Raw genomic sequence first — 22,022 nt, 5'->3', positions numbered from 1 at the left:
CAGCTAATGATCATCTGGTCTCTGAAGCCTGCCTCACACTCATGTTAGCCAGAGAAACAGGACGGGACATTTGCTCCCGACCTCATTGATTGCCTATAAAAACCTTTCTTAATAAGCTGAAGTGCACGGTAGCACAGTGTTTAGCACTGTTGCTTCACAGCACCAGGATCCCAGATTCGATTCCCGGCTTGGGTCACTGTCTGTGTCCGCGGAGTCTGCACTTTCGTCCTGTGTCTGTGTGGGTTTCCTTCGGGTGCTCCGGTTTCCTCCCACAAGTCCCGAAAGACTTGCTTGTTAGGTGAATTGGACATTCTGAATTCTCCGTGTACCCGAACAGGCGGCGGAATAGAACATAGAACATAGAAAATAGAACATAGAACATAGAACATTACAGCGCAGTACAGGCCCTTCGGCCCTCGATGTTGCGCCGACCTGTGAAACCACTCTAAAGCCCATCTACACTATTCTCTTATCGTCCATATGTCTATCCAATGATCATTTGAATGCCCTTAGTGTTGGCGAGTCCACTACTGTTGCAGGCAAGGCATTCCACACGCTTACTACTCTCTGAGTAAAGAACCTACCTCTGACATCTGTCCTATATCTATCACCCCTCAATTTAAAGCTATGTCGCCTCGTGCTAGACATCACCATCCGAGGAAAAAGGCTCTCACTGTCCACCCTATCCAATCCTCTGATCATCTTGTATGCCTGAATTAAGTCATCTCTTAACCTTCTTCTCTCTAATGAAAACAGCCTCAAGTCCCTCAGCCTTTCCTCAGAAGATCTTCCCTCCATACCAGGCAACATTCTGCTAAATCCCCTCTGCACCCTTTCCAATGCTTCCACATCCTTCCTATAATGCGGCGACCAGAATTGCACGCAATACTCCAAATGTGGCCGCACCAGAGTTTTGTACAGCTGCAACATGACCTCATGGCTCCGAAACTCAATTCCTCTACCAATAAAAGCTAACACACCGTACGCCTTCTTAACAACCCTCTCAACCTGGGTGGCAACTTTCAGGGATCTATGTACATGGACACCGAGATCTCTCTGCTCATCCACACTGCCAAGAATCTTACCATTAGCCCAGTACTCTGTCTTCCTGTTATTCCTTCCAAAATGAATCACCTCACACTTTTCTGCATTAAACTCCATTTGCCACCTCTCAGCCCAGCGCTGAAGCTTATCTATGTCCCTCTGTAACTTGTAACATCCTTCCGCACTGTCCACAACTCCATCGACTTTAGTGTCATCTGCAAATTTACTCACCCATCCTTCTACGCCCTCCTCCAGGTCATTTATAAAAATGCCAAACAGCAGTGGCCCCAAAACAGATCCTTGTGGTACACCACTCATAACTGGACTGCAGTCTGAACATTTCCCATCAACCACCACCCTTTGTCTTCTTCCAGCTAGCCAATTTCTGATCCAAACTGCTAAATCACCCTGAATCCCATGCCTCCGTATTTTCTGCAGTAGCTTACCGTGGGGAACCTCATCAAATGCTTTACTGAAATCCATATACACCACATCAACTGCTTTACCCTCATCCACCTGTATGGTCACCTTCTCAAAGAACTCAATAAGGTTTGTGAGGCACGACCTACCCTTCACAAAACCGTGTTGACTATCTCTAATCAAATTATTTATTTCCAGGTGATTATACATCCTATCTCTTATAAACCTTTCCAAGATTTTGCCCACAACAGAAGTAAGGCTCACTGGTCTATAGTTACCGGGGTTGTCTCTACTCCCCTTCTTGAACAAGGGGACAACATTTGCTATCCTCCAATCTTCTGGCACTATTCCTGTAGACAAAGATGACTTAAAGATCAAAGCCAAAGGCTCAGCAATCTCCTCCCTAGCTTCCCAGAGAATCCTAGGATAAATCCCATCCGGCCCAGGGGACTTATCTATTTTCATACTTTCCAGAATTGCTAACACCTCCTCCTTATGAACCTCAAGCACTTCTAGTCTAGTCGCCTGAATCTCAGTATTCTCCTCGACAACATTGTCTTTTTCCTGTGTGAATACTGACGAAAATATTCATTTAGCACCTCTCCTATCTCCTCGGACTCCAAGCACAACTTCCCACTACTATCCTTGACTGGCCCTACTCTTACCCTAGTTATTCGTTTATTCCTGACATATCTACAGAAAGCTTTAAGGTTATCCTTGATCCTACCTGCTAAAGACTCATGTCCCCTCCTGGCTCTTCTTAGCTCTCTCTTTAGGACCTTCCTAGCTAACTTGTAACTCTCGAACGCCCTAACTGAACCTTCATGTCTCATCTTTACATAAGCCTCCTTCTTCCTTTTGACAAGTGTTTCGACTGCTTTAGTAAACCACGGTTCCCTTGCTCGACCACTTCCTCCCTGCCTGACAGGTACATACTTATCAAGGACACGCAGTCGCTGTTCCTTGAACAAGTTCCACATTTCCATTGTGCCCATCCCCTGCAGTTTTCCTTTCCATCCGATGCATCCTCAGTCTTGCCTCATCGCATCATAATTGCCTTTCCCCCAGATATAACTCTTGCCCTGCGATATGTACCTATCCCTTTCCATCACTAAAGTAAACTTAATCGAATTGTGGTCACTATCACCAAAGTGCTCACCTACCTCCAAATCTAACACCTGTCCTGGTTCATTACCCAGTACCAAATCCAATATGGCCTCGCCTCTCATTGGCCTATCTACATACTGTGTCAGGAAACCCTCTTGCACACATTGGACAAAAACAGACCCCTCTAAAGTACTCGAACTAGAGCGTTTCCAGTGGCGACTAGGGGCTTTTCACAGTAACTTCATCACAGTGTTATTGGAAGCCTACTTGTGACAATGAAGATTATTATTATAGAGTGCAAACTGCTTTCTATGACTTTAACCAGCTCCTCATATAACAATGCACGGTGGCACAGTGGTTAGCACTGCTGCCTCACAGCGCCAGGGATTGGGTTCGATTTAGACCTTGGGTGACTGTCTGTGTGGAGTTTGTATGTCCCCCCTGTGTCTTTCTGGGTTTCCTCTGGGTGCTCCGTTTCCTCCCACAGTCCAAAGATGTGAAGGTTAGGTGGATTGGCCATGATCAATGATAGGGCGGGGAGTGGACCTGGGTAGAGTGCTCATTTGGAGAGTGGGTGCACCCTCGATGGGCCGAATGGCACCCTTCTGCATTGTAGAAAGGTGCCTAATGTCCCAATTGTTGAAGGCATTACTTGGTGTGAAACTGAACCAGGCCAAAGACTGAGGTCTTCTCTTCGGTCAATGTCGAGTTAGTTAAGTTCAGTTGGAGAACTACGATTGATGTCAATTCTCTGGATGAAGGGATATGAGGAGCTGAATGCACAGAAAGAAGACATTCTGTGCTTGCATTTATATTCCACATGAATTCTCCCTCATATACTTATATGGCTGGATTCTCCGCTGTCGGAATTTTCTGTTGCGCCGGAAATGCGTGGATTTCCCGACGCCGTGGGGGTACGCACAATGGGAAATCCCACTGGCTGGCTGGCGAGACGGAGATTCCCGCCAATACGGTCTTTTCTCAAATGTATAAAAGTTATTTGCACCAACGACTCAATGAGGTAGCGAGTTCCACTGTCTAAACACTCGCTGAGTGAATATTTCCCCCGGAATTTCCTGTTGAGACTATACTATGACTGGAATTATCCGGCTGTTTGCTGCCGGAGGGATTCTCTGGTCCAGCCGGCAGTGCACCCCCGCCGTGGGTTTCTCAGTGGCATGGGGTGGCTTCAATTGGAATTCCCAGTGAAAGTGGCGGGAGCAGGGAATCCCGCTGCCAGCGAAAGGTGCGCCATCTCCCACTGCGGAGAATCCCATCCTATATTTCTGATGCCTAGTTTCAGTCTCCACCACAGTTGGAAGCATCATCTCAGTGTCTGGTCATTAAACTCTTTCATCGTTTGAAAGACATCTATCAGATCATTGGTACGATTTACCAGCCTTGTTGCGCCTGACTTGGTGTCGTGACGAGGCCGTTGAGTCTCGCAAGAGGCCCCTCGTGAGATTTGCGACGCTTGAGATGTCTCGCGGGTTCAACCCAACCTCGCGAGGCATGCAATCTGGATCTCACCCTCAGTGGGTGAGATCCAGATCTGCATATTTAAATTAGCAATTAGGCTCATTTAAATATGCATGCGTTAGATTTTCCTGGTGCCCAGAAACTACTGGTCTCCCCAGCAAGAACTTGCCACGGCGCCATTTAACACTGGACCACACAAATGTGAACCAGGCGTAACGATGTCTGGGAGGTCTCCAAGGCCATTGGAGACCCCTGGGTGATCGGGAACAGGGCAGGCTACCCTCTGGCTCGCATTCTGGCACACGGGCGCCTTAGCCCTGTCACCCTGACATTGTTAAGGTACCTGGGTGGCACAGCTAGACTGGCAGTGAAAGTGCCAGGGTGCCCAGGTGGCACTGCCACGGGTCTGGGCCCAAGGGAAGCCATGCCCATGAATGGGGGGATGAGGGGTGGTATGGAGGGTGGAGGGGTGGTATGGAGGGACGGTTTGAAAAGGCCTCATAAAGGTTGGGGGGGTGTTAAGTATGGATGTCCTGAAAAGGTGGGGTGAAAGGGGGGTGGGGTGTCCTGAAGTCATAGTGGGGTGTCCTCACTTGGGAGGGTGTGGTGTTATGCCCATGTGGGTGGGGGGGAGGTGAAATTGCCATGGGTGTGGGTTGTAAGGGACCCTCAAACTTACTTAGAGATCGGGGCAAAATGGCGGCCTGATCTCGGAGGAGCGAGTACAGCTCCCAGTGATGAAAACATTTTTAAGCATGGGCTGGACCGGAGCGAAACTCCCCAAGGCCCCAAAAAATGACAAAGGGTGTGATTTAATGACCACGCTGTGCTTAAACAAGAGCGCGACGGGGCTGTTAAAATGCGGGAGAGGCCAAATTCGAGAACCACGACAGTTGCTGATCTGTTTGCGGTCTGTTTGAGACTGGAACATGTCCCGTAGTGTCTCGTCAAGGTCCTCTTGATACTGGGTCACCTCCCCAGTGACTGGGACACATTGTTGGGGCGCTCAGCAATGGCCGACACTGATTGAGTCACGCCCTGTACACCTCCACGCATGCTGCCAACGTTGCACACCATACTCTCCACTGCAGTCACCACCCTAATAGTACTGGCCTCGGTGCCATGCATTACCGGTGCCATCTCCAATACCATAGCCTCCGGACTCCTCCAATCGGCTATGGACCTGCTGGGGGGTCGATGACAACCCCCTTCTGAATCTCTCGACCACACTCTAGTGTCTGCACCATCTCCGGTCCTGGTCCAGAGGCTCAGCATCTGACTGGGACCCAGCTGGGGCATTGGATCCAGCAGACTTCTGACTCTTGACTTGCCTGGGCTTTCCTGCCCCAACCTGATGTGCATCAGTAACTGTGTGGTGCTCACCATAATATGAATCAGAAGCCCGACCACTACCGTTGCCAACCGAGGTGTGTGTCTCTGTGCAGGTGGAGGGTGGGGATGACAGCTGTGACGCATCGATGGTGGCATTCTCGGAGCTCTCCTCCGAGGTGCTCTCATAGGAGGCGGGGAAGTGGGGGGGGGGGACCATCCCAGATGGGCCGGCACCATCAGATGAGGATCTTGCAGGAGAATGGACATGCGTTCAGTGGGAGGGATGGGTCAGTCTGTATGGCAATAACAACTCACATGTCAAAGGATACAGCAGGGTTTAGAGCGTTTGGAGACTTGGGCGGAGAGATGGCAGATGGAGTTTAATCCGGACAAATATGAGGTAATGCATTTTGGAAGGTCTAATACAGGTAGGGAATATACAGTGAATGATAGAACCCTCAAGAGTATTGAAAGTCAAAGAGATCTAGGTGTACAGGTCCACAGGACACTGAAAGGGGCAACACAGGTGGAGAAGGTAGTCAAGAAGGCACACGGCATGCTTGCCTTCATTGGCCGGGGCATTGAGTATAAGAATTGGCAAGTCATGTTGCAGCTGTATAGAACCTTAGTTAGGCCACACTTGGAGTATAGTGTTCAGGATGTTGCCTGGAATGGAGGGCATTATCTATGAGGAGCGGTTGAATAAACTCGGTTTGTTCTCACTGGAATGACGGAGGTTGAGGGGCCACCTGATAGAGGTCTACAAAATTATGAGGGGCAGAGACAGAGTGGAAAGCCAGAGGCTTTTTCCCAGGGTAGAGGGGTCAATTACTAGGGGGCATAGGTTTAAGGTGGGAGCGGCAAGGTTTAGAGGAGATTTACGAGGCAAGTTTTTTACACAGAGGGTAGTGGGTGCCTGGAACTCGCTGCTGGAGGAGGTGGTGGAAGCAGGGACGATAGTGACATTTAAGGGGCATCTTGACAAATACATGAATAGGATGGGAATAGAGGGATACGGACCCAGGAAGTGTAGAAGATTTTAGTTTAGTCGGGCAGCATGGTCGGCACGGGCTTGGAGGGCCGAAGGGCCTGTTCCTGTGCTGTACATTCTTTGTTCTTTGTTCTTTGTCACCTGGGTGGGGGCCGGTGGATCCTTACCTCTGCACCGTACGCCGATTTCTGCATTGGTGACAGATCTGTCCTTAGCCACATCAATAACCTCCAGGGCTCATTATTCATAGGGGTTGAGGACTCTGTGGCTGGAAACTCCCAAAATGGGACTATGTCCCCACGCCGGTGTAAAAACACTGGTGTTTCATTCCCGAGTTTCTGATTAACAAGATCAGCTAATTCACTCAGCTTCAGGGGGCTAGCAGGGACCCAGAGTGATTCACACAGCTTTAGCTGTGGATACGGGCCCCCACACTTCTGGTTTCGAGTCTGCGCATGCGCTCGGCGGCGGCCTCCAGCGGCCTTGCCGAGCACCATGGCGGACTCGGACTGCAGAGGCAGCTGCAAAATGTAGGCCTCCCCAATCGGCCCAGCACCCGAAGATCTGACCGGCCCAATCTGTCCCCCGGCCGCCCATAAGGCACCCCCCCCGGTGCCTGATCCTTCCGGTCCCCACCAGAGCTGCGATGGACTGAGTCCGCAGCCGCCACGCGAGCTTCCCGAAAGACGATAGGTGGTTAGAACCACGCCATTGGGAACTCGTCCGGTTGGGAGCGGAGGATCGCTGGACGGGCCTCTGGCTATGGCCCCCAGCCGGGCGGAGCACCCCACGAACATGCCTATTCTCAGGTCCTGGAGAATTGTCGGACCGGCGCCAGGCCTGAATCCGGCGTGAAAATGGATTCTCCGCCCCCACGCTAAACGCGCATTCGGCGCGGGGCTGTGGAAAATCCAGGCCCTGATGTCTGGCGACCTGCTGCCCGCCTGGGCCCTCTCCCGTCTGTTGTGGGCCAACTTCTCCTGCAGGGCCACAGAGAGGACATCGTTAGCCACACGCATCGTTCAACGTGGGTGGTTGTGGAGCTGGGATGTTTCCGGTGGGTGGAATGGGAAGTATGGGGGGGTGCTGTGGGCAGCACTGCTGGACATGTATGGGCCGGGGCATGAAATGGTGCTGGCCGTATTCTCATGGGGGTGGGGTGGATCGCGGCCTGCTTCTGACTCACCCGTGCGGCCCGGTGGTGGTCGCTGATCTTCTTGCGGCACTGGGTGCTGGTCCTCCTGGTCACACTCCCTGAGCTGACGGCCGCTGCCACTTCATCCCAGGTGGCATTGGCTGCCCAGTGGCTGACCCTCCGAGACCCTCGGGGGAACAGGGCATCCCATCTGGCATCCCAAAATCATGGAGCTGATCTTCCTGGAGGCATGGGTGTGAGCTGAGTGGGGTTGGCTGTGCAGGATCGGCTTAAGTACTGCTCTCCCTTGTCAGCGGGGTGCTGGCAAGCGCGGTTCCGGTGAATCAGCCGGCGAGACCATAATTTGCGGCATGAAGCCCTTGGGGCCTCAATAAGTGAACATTAATGTTTTGTGCCGGTGATGGCCTCACCGGGCCAAACGCCGGGAGTTTGCGGCAGTTCCCACTCGCCACCACACTTAGAAACTTTTCCATTTCATTCCACCCTAAGTGTGGGTGAATACCGGTGTGGATCTCACCTAAAAAGCTGACAGGAAACACCCTGTCAAACTCGCCCAAAATGACACTTCTAAATTTTTCGGTTGAATTCCGCCCCATCTTTGTCTTTTCTTTTCAAGTGAAAAGGGCCCCTTTTCTGATAGTTACAACTTCTCAGTTCTCATGTCTGTGGTATTATCATAACTATCAGCATTACAAGGGTTAATGTAGTACCACGAATAGCCACTAGAGGGAGCTGCAGAGAGTACTATATAAAACAGTGATGCTAGACCTTAGGAGAGAAGTAAGCAGGAGACAGCTAGGGAAGGTCATCAGAGCAGTTAGTGTCAGAAGGTTAGATTATAGTTATACCAGTGACTGAGATTAGCAGTAGATGAGTGTAGTTAGATGTTATTGATCCATTCTGTATTTTAATAAGGACTTAGTGCCAAAACCCAGTTGAGTCGTGTAAATAAAATCATAGCTTTGTTTAAGTAAAAGCTATACTGTGGTCCTTGTGGAACACTACGCCAACCATCCTAAATAAGCAACACAATGAACATCACAATATCCTTGTAAATCTTGCTTGCAAATTTTCCAGGTTCCAGTATTAACCAAGGTTATAGAAAAGTTAACCATGACCCCTTTGCTTGGTATTTCTAACCTTCTGGAAAAGGAAAGATAAATCTGTCGCTGTTCTCAATCTCTGATTGTTGCGATTTTTCTTTCCTCTCCTGGAACGTCAGAGAGTGTGAATTTTGGGAGAGGACAGTGTCAATTTTGACAGTGACACTGGCATTGTTGGATTGCCTCCCAACAATCACTTGCTAGGTTTAAACACAAAGAGCATCACATGGACAACAGGATGGAACATGCAATATCAGTGGAACCGTATCAGCAGTGCCATGAAGAGAGAATAGGAGACAAATATGGACAGAGGCAATTTAAACAAGAACAGAAGTTCCTGACCTGAATATTCCCTTCGACAGCTGCAAGTTTGATGGGGGTCAGTCTGTACCTATTGACGATCATGTCAACTGCAGTCTCATTCTCCGGTTTGTCGTAGGACAGAATTAAATCATACATCTGTGGAATGAGGGGACCTTTTGGTTGGAGCACCAGAACATGGAGAACAGTGTTACCTGAGAAAGGGAGACATCAGGATTGAGTGCTTTCTACTGCGTGGGAAAGGTTCTCGCTCACATCCCTGCCATGAAACTCCTTACTCCCTCAGGTCATCTCCTCCCACCGCCCACTGGAAGTTCAGTCTTTAATGGAACCGCCCCCAACTCATAATTACATTAATGAAAAGAAGATTAAGGCCAAAATTTTCCACCAATTGGGATCCTCTTTCCCCGCTGGCAGCACACACCCGCCCACGGGTTTCCCGGTGGCTTCAATGGGAAATCCCATTGACAAGCGGCGGGAGTGGAGTGGAGAATCCAGCTGCCAGCGAACGGCATGCTGCTGAGAAACACATGGTTGGGGGACCAGGGATTGCCCTAAGCTTCCCTGGAGCTCAGTAGTTAAACTACCATTCTTGGATCAGAGTGGATGAGTTCCCATTCTAACTCCAGTCATATTCCAGAACCATGGGCGAGATTCTCCGCCCCCCCCCCCGCCGGGTCGGAGAATCGCCGGGGGCTGGCGTGAATCCCGCCCCCGCCGGTTGCCGAATTCTCCGGCACTGGATATTCGGTGGGGGTGGGAATCGCGCCGCGTCGGTTGGCGCCCCCCCCCCCCCCCCCGCGATTCGCCGGCCCGGATGGGCCAAAGTCCCGCTGCTAGAATGCATGTCCCGCCGGCGTAGATTAAACCACCTACCTTACCGGCGGGACAAGGCGGCGCGGGTGGGCTCTGGGGTCCTGGGGGGGGCACGGGGCGATCTGGCCCCGGGGGGTGCCCCCACGGTGGCCTGGCCCGCGATCGGGGCCCACCGATCCGCGGGCGGGCCTGTGCCGTGGGGGCACTCTTTTCCTTCCGCCTTCACCACGGTCTCCACCATGGCGGAGGCGGAAGAGACTCCCTCCACAGCGCATGCACGGGGATGCCATGAGCGGCCGCTAACGCTCCCGCGCATGCGCCACCTGGAGATGTAATTTCCGCGCCAGCTGGTGGGGCACCAAAGGCCTTTTCCGCCAGCTGGCGGGGTGGAAATTAGTCCGGTGCGGGCCTAGCCCCTTAAGGTTGGGGCTCGGCCCCCCAAGATGCAGAGGATTCCGCACTTTTGGGGCGGCGTGATGCCCGACTGATTTGCGCCGTTTCGGGCGCTGGTCGGCGGACATCGCGCCGATACCGGACAATTTTGCACCTTGAGTACAATTTCCGGCCAAACACTCCACTGCGGACTGAGGGAATGCTGCACTGTCAGAGGTGCTGTCTTTCAGCCGAGACATTAAACTGAGGCTGTTTTAGTTCCAAGAAGCTTAGATTAATTTTAGACTCAAAATGCTGGATTTCCATGTGGCTATTGGACTCATAACATTGTAACTTGGAAACTGACTGCTGCATAGCAGTAAATGTGGCACGCTGGATGTACATCGACATTGCAATAATTCCTAGCTATTTGCAAATAACATAATAATCTAACAGGTGGGTGCATTCAAAGAAGAGCAAGGGAGTTTCCCACTTATCTCCCAACCAACATCACGAAAACAAAACATCTCACCTTGCTTTCTAAATAAATGCGTTTTCTTCGCTTCCATAGAGATTTATCATCTCACTCAGAAATGGCTGCAGTTCAATGATGGTTATTAATACAAAATGTGGCAGCCATTTTGCACCCAACTAGAGCTCACAAACATCAAATCGGTTACTGGCTAATTAATCTGTTTTGATTTGCATTGGTAGAGGGAGGAATGTTGGCCAGTACACCATGTGAACTCTTTGTTCCTGCCAGGAATTCTATGGATCCTTAATATCTTCCTGCATCACTGGAAGCAGCAGACAAGGCCTCAGTTTAGTGTCTCATCAAACTAACAAATCAGATAGGGGCGACCTTTATCCTCTATGTGAATGGTTGCCAAAGGAAGAACGAACGTGTCTCTTTGGCGACCACAGCACATATCCCAAAGCGTTATACAGTCCATGAAATATTTTTGAAGTGTGGTACTGTTAGAAATGTGGCTACCAATTTGCACTCAGGACCTTGATCCAACAACTCATCTGAAAGATGGCACCTTGGATAGTACGTGCTGCAGTACTGTGTTGGAGCATCAGCCTGGATTGTATCCTCAAGCCTATGGAATTGGAACTGAACCCTCCACCTTGTCACTCAGATGAGAGGGTGACCAACTGACCCTGTGCTGAGACCTCCTGAGCTTTTCCTAATCACAGACTGTGAGGGGCCCATTACTCCTGGCAAAAGTGGCAGCCAATGCATGTGGGGGTCAGGGGGAGTTAAATACATTTCTAACCTGCCCACCTCAAAGAGTTCATAATCCTTATATTGGCTGGAATTCTCCGGCCTGGCGATTCACTTTTCCCTCCAGCAACGCACCCCCGCCTATGGGTTCCCCGGAGACATGGAGTGGCTTCAAAGGGAAATCTCATTCACAAGCGGCGGGAAGAGAGAATCCCACTGGCAGCGCACGCCGTTCGGATGAGAAACACACAGCTGGGGAGACCGGAAAATCCAGCCCATTAACTTTGTGTGGTGGTATGTATTAGGGGTAATACGGTACACCACGTGTCGACTGGCTATTGGTGGAGGGATGCCAGGTCCTGATATATGGGAACATGGAGCTCCGAATCACCCCGGAGTGCCTGCGCATCGCACCCCAAGCAGCTAACTCGACCTCTATTTTCAAACACTGGATGGCATGCTTTGAGGGCTACCTCCGAACGGCCCCCGGCACACCAACAGACGAACAAAAGATGCAGGTCCTCTCTTCCAGGGTGAGTCCTGACGTCTACTCCCTTATCGAGGACGAGGACGGTTTCACCGGTGCCATCGCCGCACTGAAGGACATCTACATTCGGCCCGCCAACCAGGTTTTTGCTCGCGACCAGCTCGCTACACGACGGCAATTTCCGGGGGAATCGCTGGACGAGTTTTATAACGCCTTGCAGATCCTGGGTCGAAATTGCAACTGCCCGGCGGTAACAGCGAATGAACACACAGAGTTCCTGGTCCGCGATGCGTATGTGGCAGGTTTGGCCTCTTCCCAGATCCGCCAGAGGCTTCTGGAGAAAGAATCTCTGGGACTTACAGAAGCTCGGGCCCTGGCGGCATCCCTCGATGTGGCCTCGCGTAAAGCCCGCGCCTACGCCCCCGACCGCACTACAGCCCCTTGGGCTCCGTGGACCCCCGCTGCGGTCGACTCTCCGACACCCCCCCCCACCCCCGCAAACCTGCGCGGCCAAAACACCAGACCAACCGGGGGGGCCCCGCTGCTATTTTTGCGGCCAGCCGAAACACCCTCGGCAGCGCTGCCCGGCCCTCGCGGCTACCTGCAAAAGCTGCGGGAAGAAGGGCCACTACGCGACGGTGTGCAAGTCCCACGGGGTCGCCGCTATCTCCGGGGAAGAAACGGGACCACAGACCCAGCCCCCCCAGCGATCCACGTGCGACCAACGGACGCCGCCATTTTGGACCCCGGACGCCACGAGGGAGAGATGGGTGCCGCCATTTTGTCCACCCCCGACCGCGCTCGATCCGTGGACGCTGCCATCTTGGCTGAAGGACCCCGACACAGATGGCTACATACTGCCTGATTACGATACTCAACTTCAACAACCACGTCTGGCTTCGACGACCCTCGACCAGTCGCGACCCCGGACGCTCCAGACTGCAACCACTACAGTCCTAGTGAATGGCTACGAGACGCCGTGTCTTATCGACTCTGGGAGCACGGAGAGCTTCATTCATCCGGACACGGTAAGGCGCTGTTCCCTCGTAATTCGGCCAAGCACCCAGAAAATTTTCCTGGCGGCGGGATCCCACTCTGTTCAGATCACGGGGTTCTGCATCGCTAACCTAACGGTGCAGTGGAGGGAGTTCCGAAATTACCGGCTGTATGTCCTCCCCCATCTCTGTGCGCCCACACTCCTAGGGTTGGACTTCCAATGCAACCTCCAGAGTTTAACATTTAAATTTGGCGGCCCTATACCCCCACTGACTGTCTGCGGCCTTGCGACCCTCAAGGTTGAACCGCCTTCCTTGTTTGCGAACCTCACCCCGGATTGCAAACCAGTCGCCACAAGGAGCAGACGGTACAGCGCCCAGGACCGAGCATTTAGAACATAGAACATAGAACATAGAACAATACAGCGCAGTACAGGCCCTTCGGCCCACGATGTTGCACCGAAACAAAAGCCATCTAACCTACACTATGCCATTATCATCCATATGTTTATCCAATAAACTTTTAAATGCCTTCAATGTTGGCGAGTTCACTACTGTAGCAGGTAGGGCATTCCACGGCCTCACTACTCTTTGCGTAAAGAACCTACCTCTGACCTCTGTCCTATATCTATTACCCCTCAGTTTAAAGTTATGTCCCCTCGTGCCAGCCATATCCATCCGCGGGAGAAGGCTCTCACTGTCCACCCTATCCAACCCCCTGATCATTTTGTATGCCTCTATTAAGTCTCCTCTTAACCTTCTTCTCTCCAACGAAAACAACCTCAAGTCTATCAGCCTTTCCTCATAAGATTTTCCCTCCATACCAGGCAACATCCTGGTAAATCTCCTCTGCACCCGCTCCAAAGCCTCCACGTCCTTCCTATAATGCGGTGACCAGAACTGTACGCAATACTCCAAATGCGGCCGTACCAGAGTTCTGTACAGCTGCAACATGACCTCCCGACTCCGGAACTCAATCCCTCTACCAATAAAGGCCAACACTCCATAGGCCTTCTTCACAACCCTATCAACCTGGGTGGCAACTTTCAGGGATCTATGTACATGGACACCTAGATCCCTCTGCTCATCCACACTTTCAAGAACTTTACCATTAGCCAAATATTCCGCATTCCTGTTATTCCTTCCAAAGTGAATCACCTCACACTTCTCTACATTAAACTCCATTTGCCACCTCTCAGCCCAGCTCTGCAGCTTATCTATATCCCTCTGTAACCTGCTACATCCTTCCACACTATCGACAACACCACCGACTTTAGTATCGTCTGCAAATTTACTCACCCACCCTTCTGCGCCTTCCTCTAGGTCATTGATAAAAATGACAAACAGCAACGGCCCCAGAACAGATCCTTGTGGTACTCCACTTGTGACAGAACTCCATTCTGAACATTTCCCACCAACCACCACCCTCTGTCTTCTTTCAGCTAGCCAATTTCTGATCCACATCTCTAAATCACCCTCAATCCCCAGCCTCCGTATTTTTTGCAATAGCCTACCGTGGGGAACCTTATCAAACGCTTTGCTGAAATCCATATACACCACATCAACTGCTCTACCCTCGTCTACCTGTTCAGTCACCTTCTCAAAGAATTTATCCGGTCCGAAGTCCAGAGGCTGCTGAAGGAAGGCATCATCCAGGCTAGCAACAGTCCCTGGAGAGCCCAGGTGGTAGTCGTTAAGACCGGGGAGAAACAGAGAATGGTCATCGACTATAGTCAGACCATCAACAGGTACACTCAGCTAGATGCGTACCCTCTCCCCGCATATCCGACATGGTCAATCGGATTGCACAGTACAAGGTCTTTTCCACCGTGGACCTCAAGTCCGCCTACCACCAGCTCCCCATCTGTCCCGGTGACCGCAATTATACTGCCTTCGAAGCAGACGGGCGGTTATACCACTTTTGAAGGGTTCCATTCGGCGTCATGAACGGAGTCTCGGTCTTCCAACGAGAGATGGACCGAATGGTCGACCAGCACGGTTTACGGGCAACGTTCCCATATCTCGACAACGTCACCATCTGCGGCCACGACCAGCAGGACCATGACGCCAACCTCCAAAAATTCCTCCAGACCGCTCACGCTCTGAACCTCACTTACAACAAAGAAAAATGCGTGTTCCACACCGATCGTCTAGCCATCCTGGGCTACGTAGTGCGTAATGGAGTGATAGGCCCCGACCCTGAATGCATGCGCCCCCTCATGGAGTTCCCTCTCCCTCACTGTGCCAAAGCCCCGAAACGTTGCCAGGGCTTCTTTTCTTATTACGCCCAGTGGGTTCCACAATACGCCGACAAGGCCCATGCGCTAACCAAGTCCACTACTTTTCCCCTGTCGACAGAGGCATGCCAGGCCTTTAGCCGCATCAAAGCGGATATCGCAAAGGCCACGATGCGTGCCATCGACGAGTCCCTCCCCTTCCAGGTCGAGAGCGACTCATCGGATGTAGCTCTGGCGGCCACCCTCAACCAAGCAGGCAGACCCGTGGCCTTCTTCTCCCGAACCCTCCACGCTTCAGAAATCCGCCACTCCTCAGTGGAAAGGAGGCACAAGCAATAGTGGAAGCTGTGCGACACTGGAGGCATTACCTGGCCGGTAGGAGATTCACTCTCCTCACTGACCAACGGTCGGTTCCCTTGATGTTCGATAATGCACAGCGGGGCAAGATCAAGAACGACAAGATCTTGCGGTGGAGGATCGAACACTCCACCTTCAATTATGAGATCTTGTATCGTCCCGGAAAGCTGAACGAGCCATCCGATGCCCTATCTCGCGGCACATGTGCCAATGTACAAGTGGACCGTCTACAAGCCCTCCACGAGGACCTCTGCCACCCGGGGGTCACTCGTTTCTACCACTTCCTTAAGGCCCGCAACCTCCCTTACGCCATCGAGGACGTCCGAACAGTCACCAGAAACTGCCAGATCTGCGCTGAGTGCAAACCGCACTTTTTCAGGCCAGATAGAGCGCACCTGGTTAAGGCCTCTCGACCCTTTGAACGCCTCAGTTTGGATTTCAAAGGCCCCCTCCCCTCCACCGATCGCAACGCGTACTCCCTGAACGTCGTTGACGAATACTCCCGTTTCCCTTTCGCCATCCCCTGCCCCGACATGACCGCGTCCACGGTCATTAAAGCCCTCGGTACCATTTTTACACTGTTCGGTTTCCCCGGTTGACCCTGTTCGGCCACGGGTCTGCCCGCTTGGTTGAGGGTGGCCGCCAGAGCTACATCCGATGCGTCGCTCTCGACCTGGAAGGGGAGGGACTCGTCGATGGCACGCATCGTGGCCTTTGCGACAGGGGGTCCTCCTTTATGAGTGACGAACTGCGTCAATTCCTGCTCAGCAAGGGCATAGCCTCGAGCAGGACGACCAGTTACAACCCCTGGGGGAACGGGCAGGTAGAAAGGGAGAATGGAAAGGTCTGGAAGGCCGTCCTGCTGGCCCTCCGGTCTAGGAGTCTCCCAATTTCCCGCTGGCAGGAAGTCCTCCCGGATGCCCTTCACTCTATCCGGTCCCTGCTGTGCACCACCACGAATCAAACGCCTCACGAGCGCCTCCTCCTCTTTCTTAGGAAGTCCTCCTCTGGAACGCCACTTCCGACCTGGCTAGCAGCTCCGGGACCCATTCTGCTCCGGAAACATGTGCGGGCGCACAAGTCAGATCCGTTGGTGGAATGGGTGCATCTCCTTCACGCCAACCCGCAATACGCCTATGTGGAGTACCCCGATGGCCGACAGGACACGGTCTCCCTGCGAGGCCTGGCGCCCGCCGGAGCTACCCACACCCCCTCCAACGCCAATCACCACCTCCTCACTCCCGCCGGTTCATTTCGCAGCCACCCCCTTCCCGGGGGGTTCGGTTCTCCTCCCAGACTCGCCCAGGAGTAAGGACACAGGGGACAGCGCTACGCTCCCAGAGTCGACGGGACTCGAGCCAGCGCCATCACCACCACGCCCGAGACGATCGGAAAGGATGACCAGGGCGCCCATCCGGCTCATCAAATCACTATAACTCTCAACGTTTTCAGTTATTGTGTCTTGTTATAGTTATGGCATCATGCCGACCCTGTTTGGCCCGTTGGCCCAGTTGAAGCGATAATTTTGTGTTTTGTTCAAAGTTACGGCACAGTACCGACTCTGTAAACCCCTACTACCATGCGAACCACCATCCCGCCGGGTTTTTTTTTCAACAAGGGGTGAATGTGGTGGTATGTATTAGGGATAATATGGTACACCACGTGTTGACAGGCTATTGGTGGAGGGATGCCAGGTCCTGATAGGATCTGCCACCTACTGGACTCCACCCAGAAATGCCGGTATAAGAACCCAGCTTTTCCCTCCATTTCCCTCAGCAGCTGCATTCTGTAACCACGCTGCTGGGGATAAAGTTCTGCTTAATAAAGCCTTCAATTGACATTACCTCAACCTGCCTCGCGTCATATTGACGGTGCTACACTCTGTAAGAGTGTGTGGGTGCAATGGTGTATACAGGGCTGGGGCGGGGGTGGGTGGTGTTACGGGGGACAGGAAGGTGTTTGGAGGTTCGACCAAGTTTGAGTTGCAGGAAGCCTTGAATCCTAATATAAAGTACAGCGCCCAGGAAAGTGGGAAACTGGCTGAGTCAGATGGAGGACAGAATGCTGGCTCCTGCTTTATACTTTCCAGCTTCTAGGATCAGGAAGGCGTAGTCACTGCCAAGACGGTTTACCAGGGGCATGGTGGCGATGATATTGATTTCTGACAGAATGGTGAAATGGGCTGAAGCAAACAATACGGACTGTCCAATCACTACAAGCCACTGTTGACGACCAAGTCCTCTCACAGCGTTCATATCCAGTCAAACAATTAATGTGAGCTGATCAGGGTAATGTTATTTGAGTGCAAAAGGAGCCTTTCTGTCAGCCAGTGTAGTGTAAACATACACAGCATCACTCTCAGTCTTGGTTTGTCACCCCAAGGTAAAAAAAACATTGAGGAATATTCCTCCATTGTCTCAACAACTCAGTGATGAAATCAAAGTGATTTTTGCCTCTTACCCAGGTGATCCTGTGCCCTAATGTCGGCCCCGTTGTCAATCAGAATCCTGACGATCTCTTCATTTCCAACGCAAGCAGCGAAAGACAACACGTGTTCACCTGGGCAAAGAAATACAGTCAGAAATGAAAACTGATGAAAATTAGATTAACACAGCTGGGTGGGAGTTGTTCTGCTCTCATATTTCTAGCAATGGGTTAAACCAAGGAGGTATGATCTTAAAATTAGAGCTCAGCAATTAGGGGGAAACATCAGGGGACACGTTTTCATACAAAGTGGTATTATTTGCATTAAGTTTCAGAAATTTACAATGAAAGCCTTATCACCATTTGCATGTCAAATACAATATTGGAGCCTGTTTCTCCTTTTCTTATCTTTATTGGTCCCTGTTTCTTACCTCCATCTTCATCCCTTACTGGGAACTTCTCATGTGCGGTTTGGAATGTTTTATGTTGTTAATCCGAACAATGCATGCACTGGCCAGAACGGGCCACACGCGCACAGTGCTTAGGCGCACGATCAAGGTTAGAAATTCCGAACCGCCCATCTGCGGCCCATTCTCAACCAGCACATGCATGGGTTCATCAGGACTTGGAGATGCCAAAGATTAGAATTAATTTATTTTCATTAAAGTTTAATCGTTTTGATCCTTCTTTATAGCACACTTGTGGGGCCTCCACAGCACAACACCGGCTGGGAACCTGTGATCAAATTGAATGGTACGGCTGGCTTGAAAGGCAGAATGGCCTCATCCATTTCTAATGTTCTGTGAAAGAGCGGCAATGATGAAAGAAAGGGAGGAAGAACTTGGTTTTGTAACATGTCTTATTGCATTCTCAAGACTGACAACAGCCAATGAATTGCTTTGTGAAGTTCAGTCACTGCTGTTTTGCAGGAAAATCATCAGCTAATGTGCACATAGCAAGATGCCACAAATTGCAATTGATGAAAGACATGTTAGTGAGTTTTTGTTGTGTTGGTTTATGGAACAATATTGATCAGTGCACCAGGCCAGCTCTGAATGCATCAAATACGACCAAGGAATTGTTAATATCTACCTGAACGATAGGAACACACTGACGATCCATCATTTCACTGTCTCACCTAAAACTACCAGTTCTAAAAAATATTGATGGCATGGTACTTTTCTTTCTTCATTCATGAAATGAGAGTGTAGCTTCCATGACCGGCATTTGTTAATGATCATTACTTGTTCTTCAGAAGGTGGTGGTGAGCTGTCTTCTTGACCCGCTGCAGTCCATGTGGTACCCACAGTGCTGTGAGGGAGGGAGTTCCAGGACTTTGACGCAGCGACAATGAAGGAACGCCGATATATTTCCAAGTCGGATATGTGTGGCTTTGAAGGCAACTTGCAGCTGCTTTTTGTCTTCCAGGTGGTAGAGTTGTGGGTTTGGAAGGTGCTGTGAAGGTGAGTTCCTGCAGTGCATCTTGTAGATGGTACACGCGGCTGCCACTGTCGCTAATGATGAAGGGTTTGAATATTTAAGGTAGTGAATGAGGGGCTGATTAAGAGGGCTGCTTTGTCCTGGATGGTGCTAATCGTCTTGAGTGTTGTTGGAGCTGCACGCATCCAAGTCAGTGGGGAATATTCCATCACATTCCTGACTTGTGCCTTGTAGATTGTGGACAGACTCTGGGAAGTCAGGAGGTGAGTTACACGATTCCTAGCCTCTGACCTGTTTTTGTAGCCACAGTATTTATATAGCTTGTCCAGTTCATACTCTGGTCAATGGTAACCCCACAACGTTGATAGTAGTGGATTTACCTCCAACTACTACAGCCATCTTCCCTTGTGCAAAGTGTGGCTCCAACCTATGGAGAATTTTCCCCTGATTCCCATTGACTTGGATCCTTGATGCCACACTCTGTAAAATGCGGCCTTGATGTCATGGATATTGACACTCACCTCACCTCTGAAGGTCAGCTTTTTTGTCTGTGTTTGAACTAAGGCTGTAATGAGGTCAAGACTGAGTGACCCTGACGGAACCCAAACTGAGTGTCAATGAGCAGGCTATTGTCGAGTCAGTGCTGTTTGACAAAGTGCTTCCATCAGTGACTGATGATCGAAACTGGACTGATGGGGTGGCAATTGGTTGGGTTGGATTTGTCCTGCTTTTTGTGTAAAGGACAGAGGTGAATTTATGATGAAACACTCAGTTCCATGACATAGTAACAAGGGGTGCCAAAATGCTTCTTCAAGGGGAGGTCATGTCTGACAAATCTGTTAGAGTTCTTTGAGGAGATAACAAGTAAGTTGAACAAAGGAGAACCAGAGGACGTGATTTATTTAAATTTCCAGAAGGCTTTTGACAAGGTGCCGCATAGGAGACTATTAAATAAGTTAAGAGCCCATGGTGTTAAGGGTAAGATCCTGGCATGGATAGAGGATTGGCTGACTGGCAGAAGACAGAGAGTGGGGATTAAAGGGATCTTTTTCAGGATGGCAGCCGGTGATTAGTGGTGTGCCTCAGGAGTCTGTGTTGGGACCACAACTTTTCACAATATACATTAATGACCTGGAAGAAGGAACTGAAGGCACTGTTGCTAAGTTTGCAGATGATACAAATATATGTAGAAGGACAGGTAGTATTGAGGAAGCACACACTACCAGAAGGATGTGGAGGCTTTAGAGAGGGTGCAGAAGAGATTTACCAGAATGTTGCCTGGTATGGAGGCCATTAGCTATGAGGAGCGGTTGAATAAACTCGGTTTGTTCTCACTGGAACGACGGAGGTTGAGGCGCGACCTGATCGAGGTCTACAAAATTATGAGGGGCATAGACAGAGTGGAAAGTCAGAGGCTTTTCCCCAGGGTAGAGGGGTCAATTACTAGGGGGCAAAGGTTTAAGGTGAGAGGGGCAAGGTTTAGAGTAGATGTACGAGGCAAATTTTTTACGCAGAGGGTAGTGGGTGCCTGGAACTCGCTACCGGAGGAGGTGGTGGAAGCAGGGACGATAATGACATTTAAGGGGCATCTTGACAAATACATGAATAGGATGGGAATAGAGGGATACGGACCCAGGAAGTGTAGAAGATTGTAGTTTAGTCGGGCAGCATGGTCGGCACGGGCTTGGAGGGCCGAAGGGCCTTTTCTTGTGCTGTACATTTCTTTGTTCTTTGTTCTTTGTTCAGAGGGGCTGCAGAAGGACTTGGACAGACTAGGAGAGTGGGCAATGAACTGGCAGATAGAATATAATGTGTGAGGTTATGCACTTTGGAAGGAGGAATGGAGGCATAGACTATTTTCTAAATGGGGAAATGCTTAGGATATTAGAAACACAAAGGGACTTGGGAGTCCTTGTTCAAGATTCTCTTAAGGTTAACGTGTAGGTTCAGTCAGCAGTTAGGAAGGCAAATGCAATGTTAGCAATCATGTTGAGAGGGCTAGAATACAAGGGATGTACTTCTGAGGATGTATAAGGCTCTGGTCAGACCACATTTGGAGTATTGTGAGCAGTTTTGGGCTCCGTATCTAAGGAAGGATGTGCTGGCCTTGGAAAGGGTCCAGAGGAGGTTCAGAAGAATGATCCCTGGAATGAAGAGCTTGTCGTATAAGGAATAGTTGAGGACTCTGGGTCTGTACTCGTTGGTGTTTAGAAGGATGAGGGGGGATCTTATTCAAAATTACAGGATACTGCGAGGCCTGGATAGAGTGGAGGTGGAGAGGATGTTTCCACTTGTAGTTAAAATTAGAACCAGAGGACACCATCTCAGATTAAGGGGTGACCCTTTAAAACAGAGATGAAGAGGAACTTCTTCAGCCAGAGGGTGGTGAATCTGTGGAACTCATTGCGCAGAAGGCTGTGGAGGCCAAATCACTGAGTGTGTATAAGACAGTGATAGATAGTTTCTTGATTAATAAGGAGAATGGGGATGAGAAAAATATCAGCCATGGTTGAATGGCAGAGCAGACTCGATGGGCCGAGTGGCCTAATTCTGGTCCTATGTCTTATGGTCTTATAGTCTTTACTTTTGTCGGAGATGGAGGGGATGAATTTTTCTGAAAGGGATGTCAATTCAGTGGGCTGCTTTGTCCTGGATAGTGTTGAGCTTCTTGAGTGTTGTTGGAGCTGCACTCATCCAGGCAAGTGGAGAGCAT

The 22,022-nt window shown here is 50.7% G+C and overlaps 1 protein-coding gene across 1 annotated transcript in view; it reads right to left on the bottom strand.

Moving 5' to 3' along the window:
• LOC140395365 (transient receptor potential cation channel subfamily V member 6-like) overlaps positions 1-22,022 on the bottom strand; it is a 141,902-nt gene that overhangs the window by 38,221 nt on the left and 81,659 nt on the right. Inside the window, exons 5-6 of the mRNA XM_072483021.1 lie at positions 17,906-18,004; positions 8,975-9,147 (exon numbers count right to left, since the gene is read on the bottom strand). Coding sequence (XP_072339122.1) covers positions 8,975-9,147; positions 17,906-18,004 — 272 coding nt within the window. The remainder of the gene's footprint in view (positions 1-8,974; positions 9,148-17,905; positions 18,005-22,022) is intronic.

Source organism: Scyliorhinus torazame, chromosome 18 (assembly GCF_047496885.1).
Source record: "Scyliorhinus torazame isolate Kashiwa2021f chromosome 18, sScyTor2.1, whole genome shotgun sequence".
Taxonomy (NCBI): Eukaryota; Metazoa; Chordata; class Chondrichthyes; order Carcharhiniformes; family Scyliorhinidae; genus Scyliorhinus; species Scyliorhinus torazame.
The sequence above is the reverse complement of the archived record's forward strand: the minus strand, read 5'-3'. Positions and strand labels throughout refer to the sequence as shown.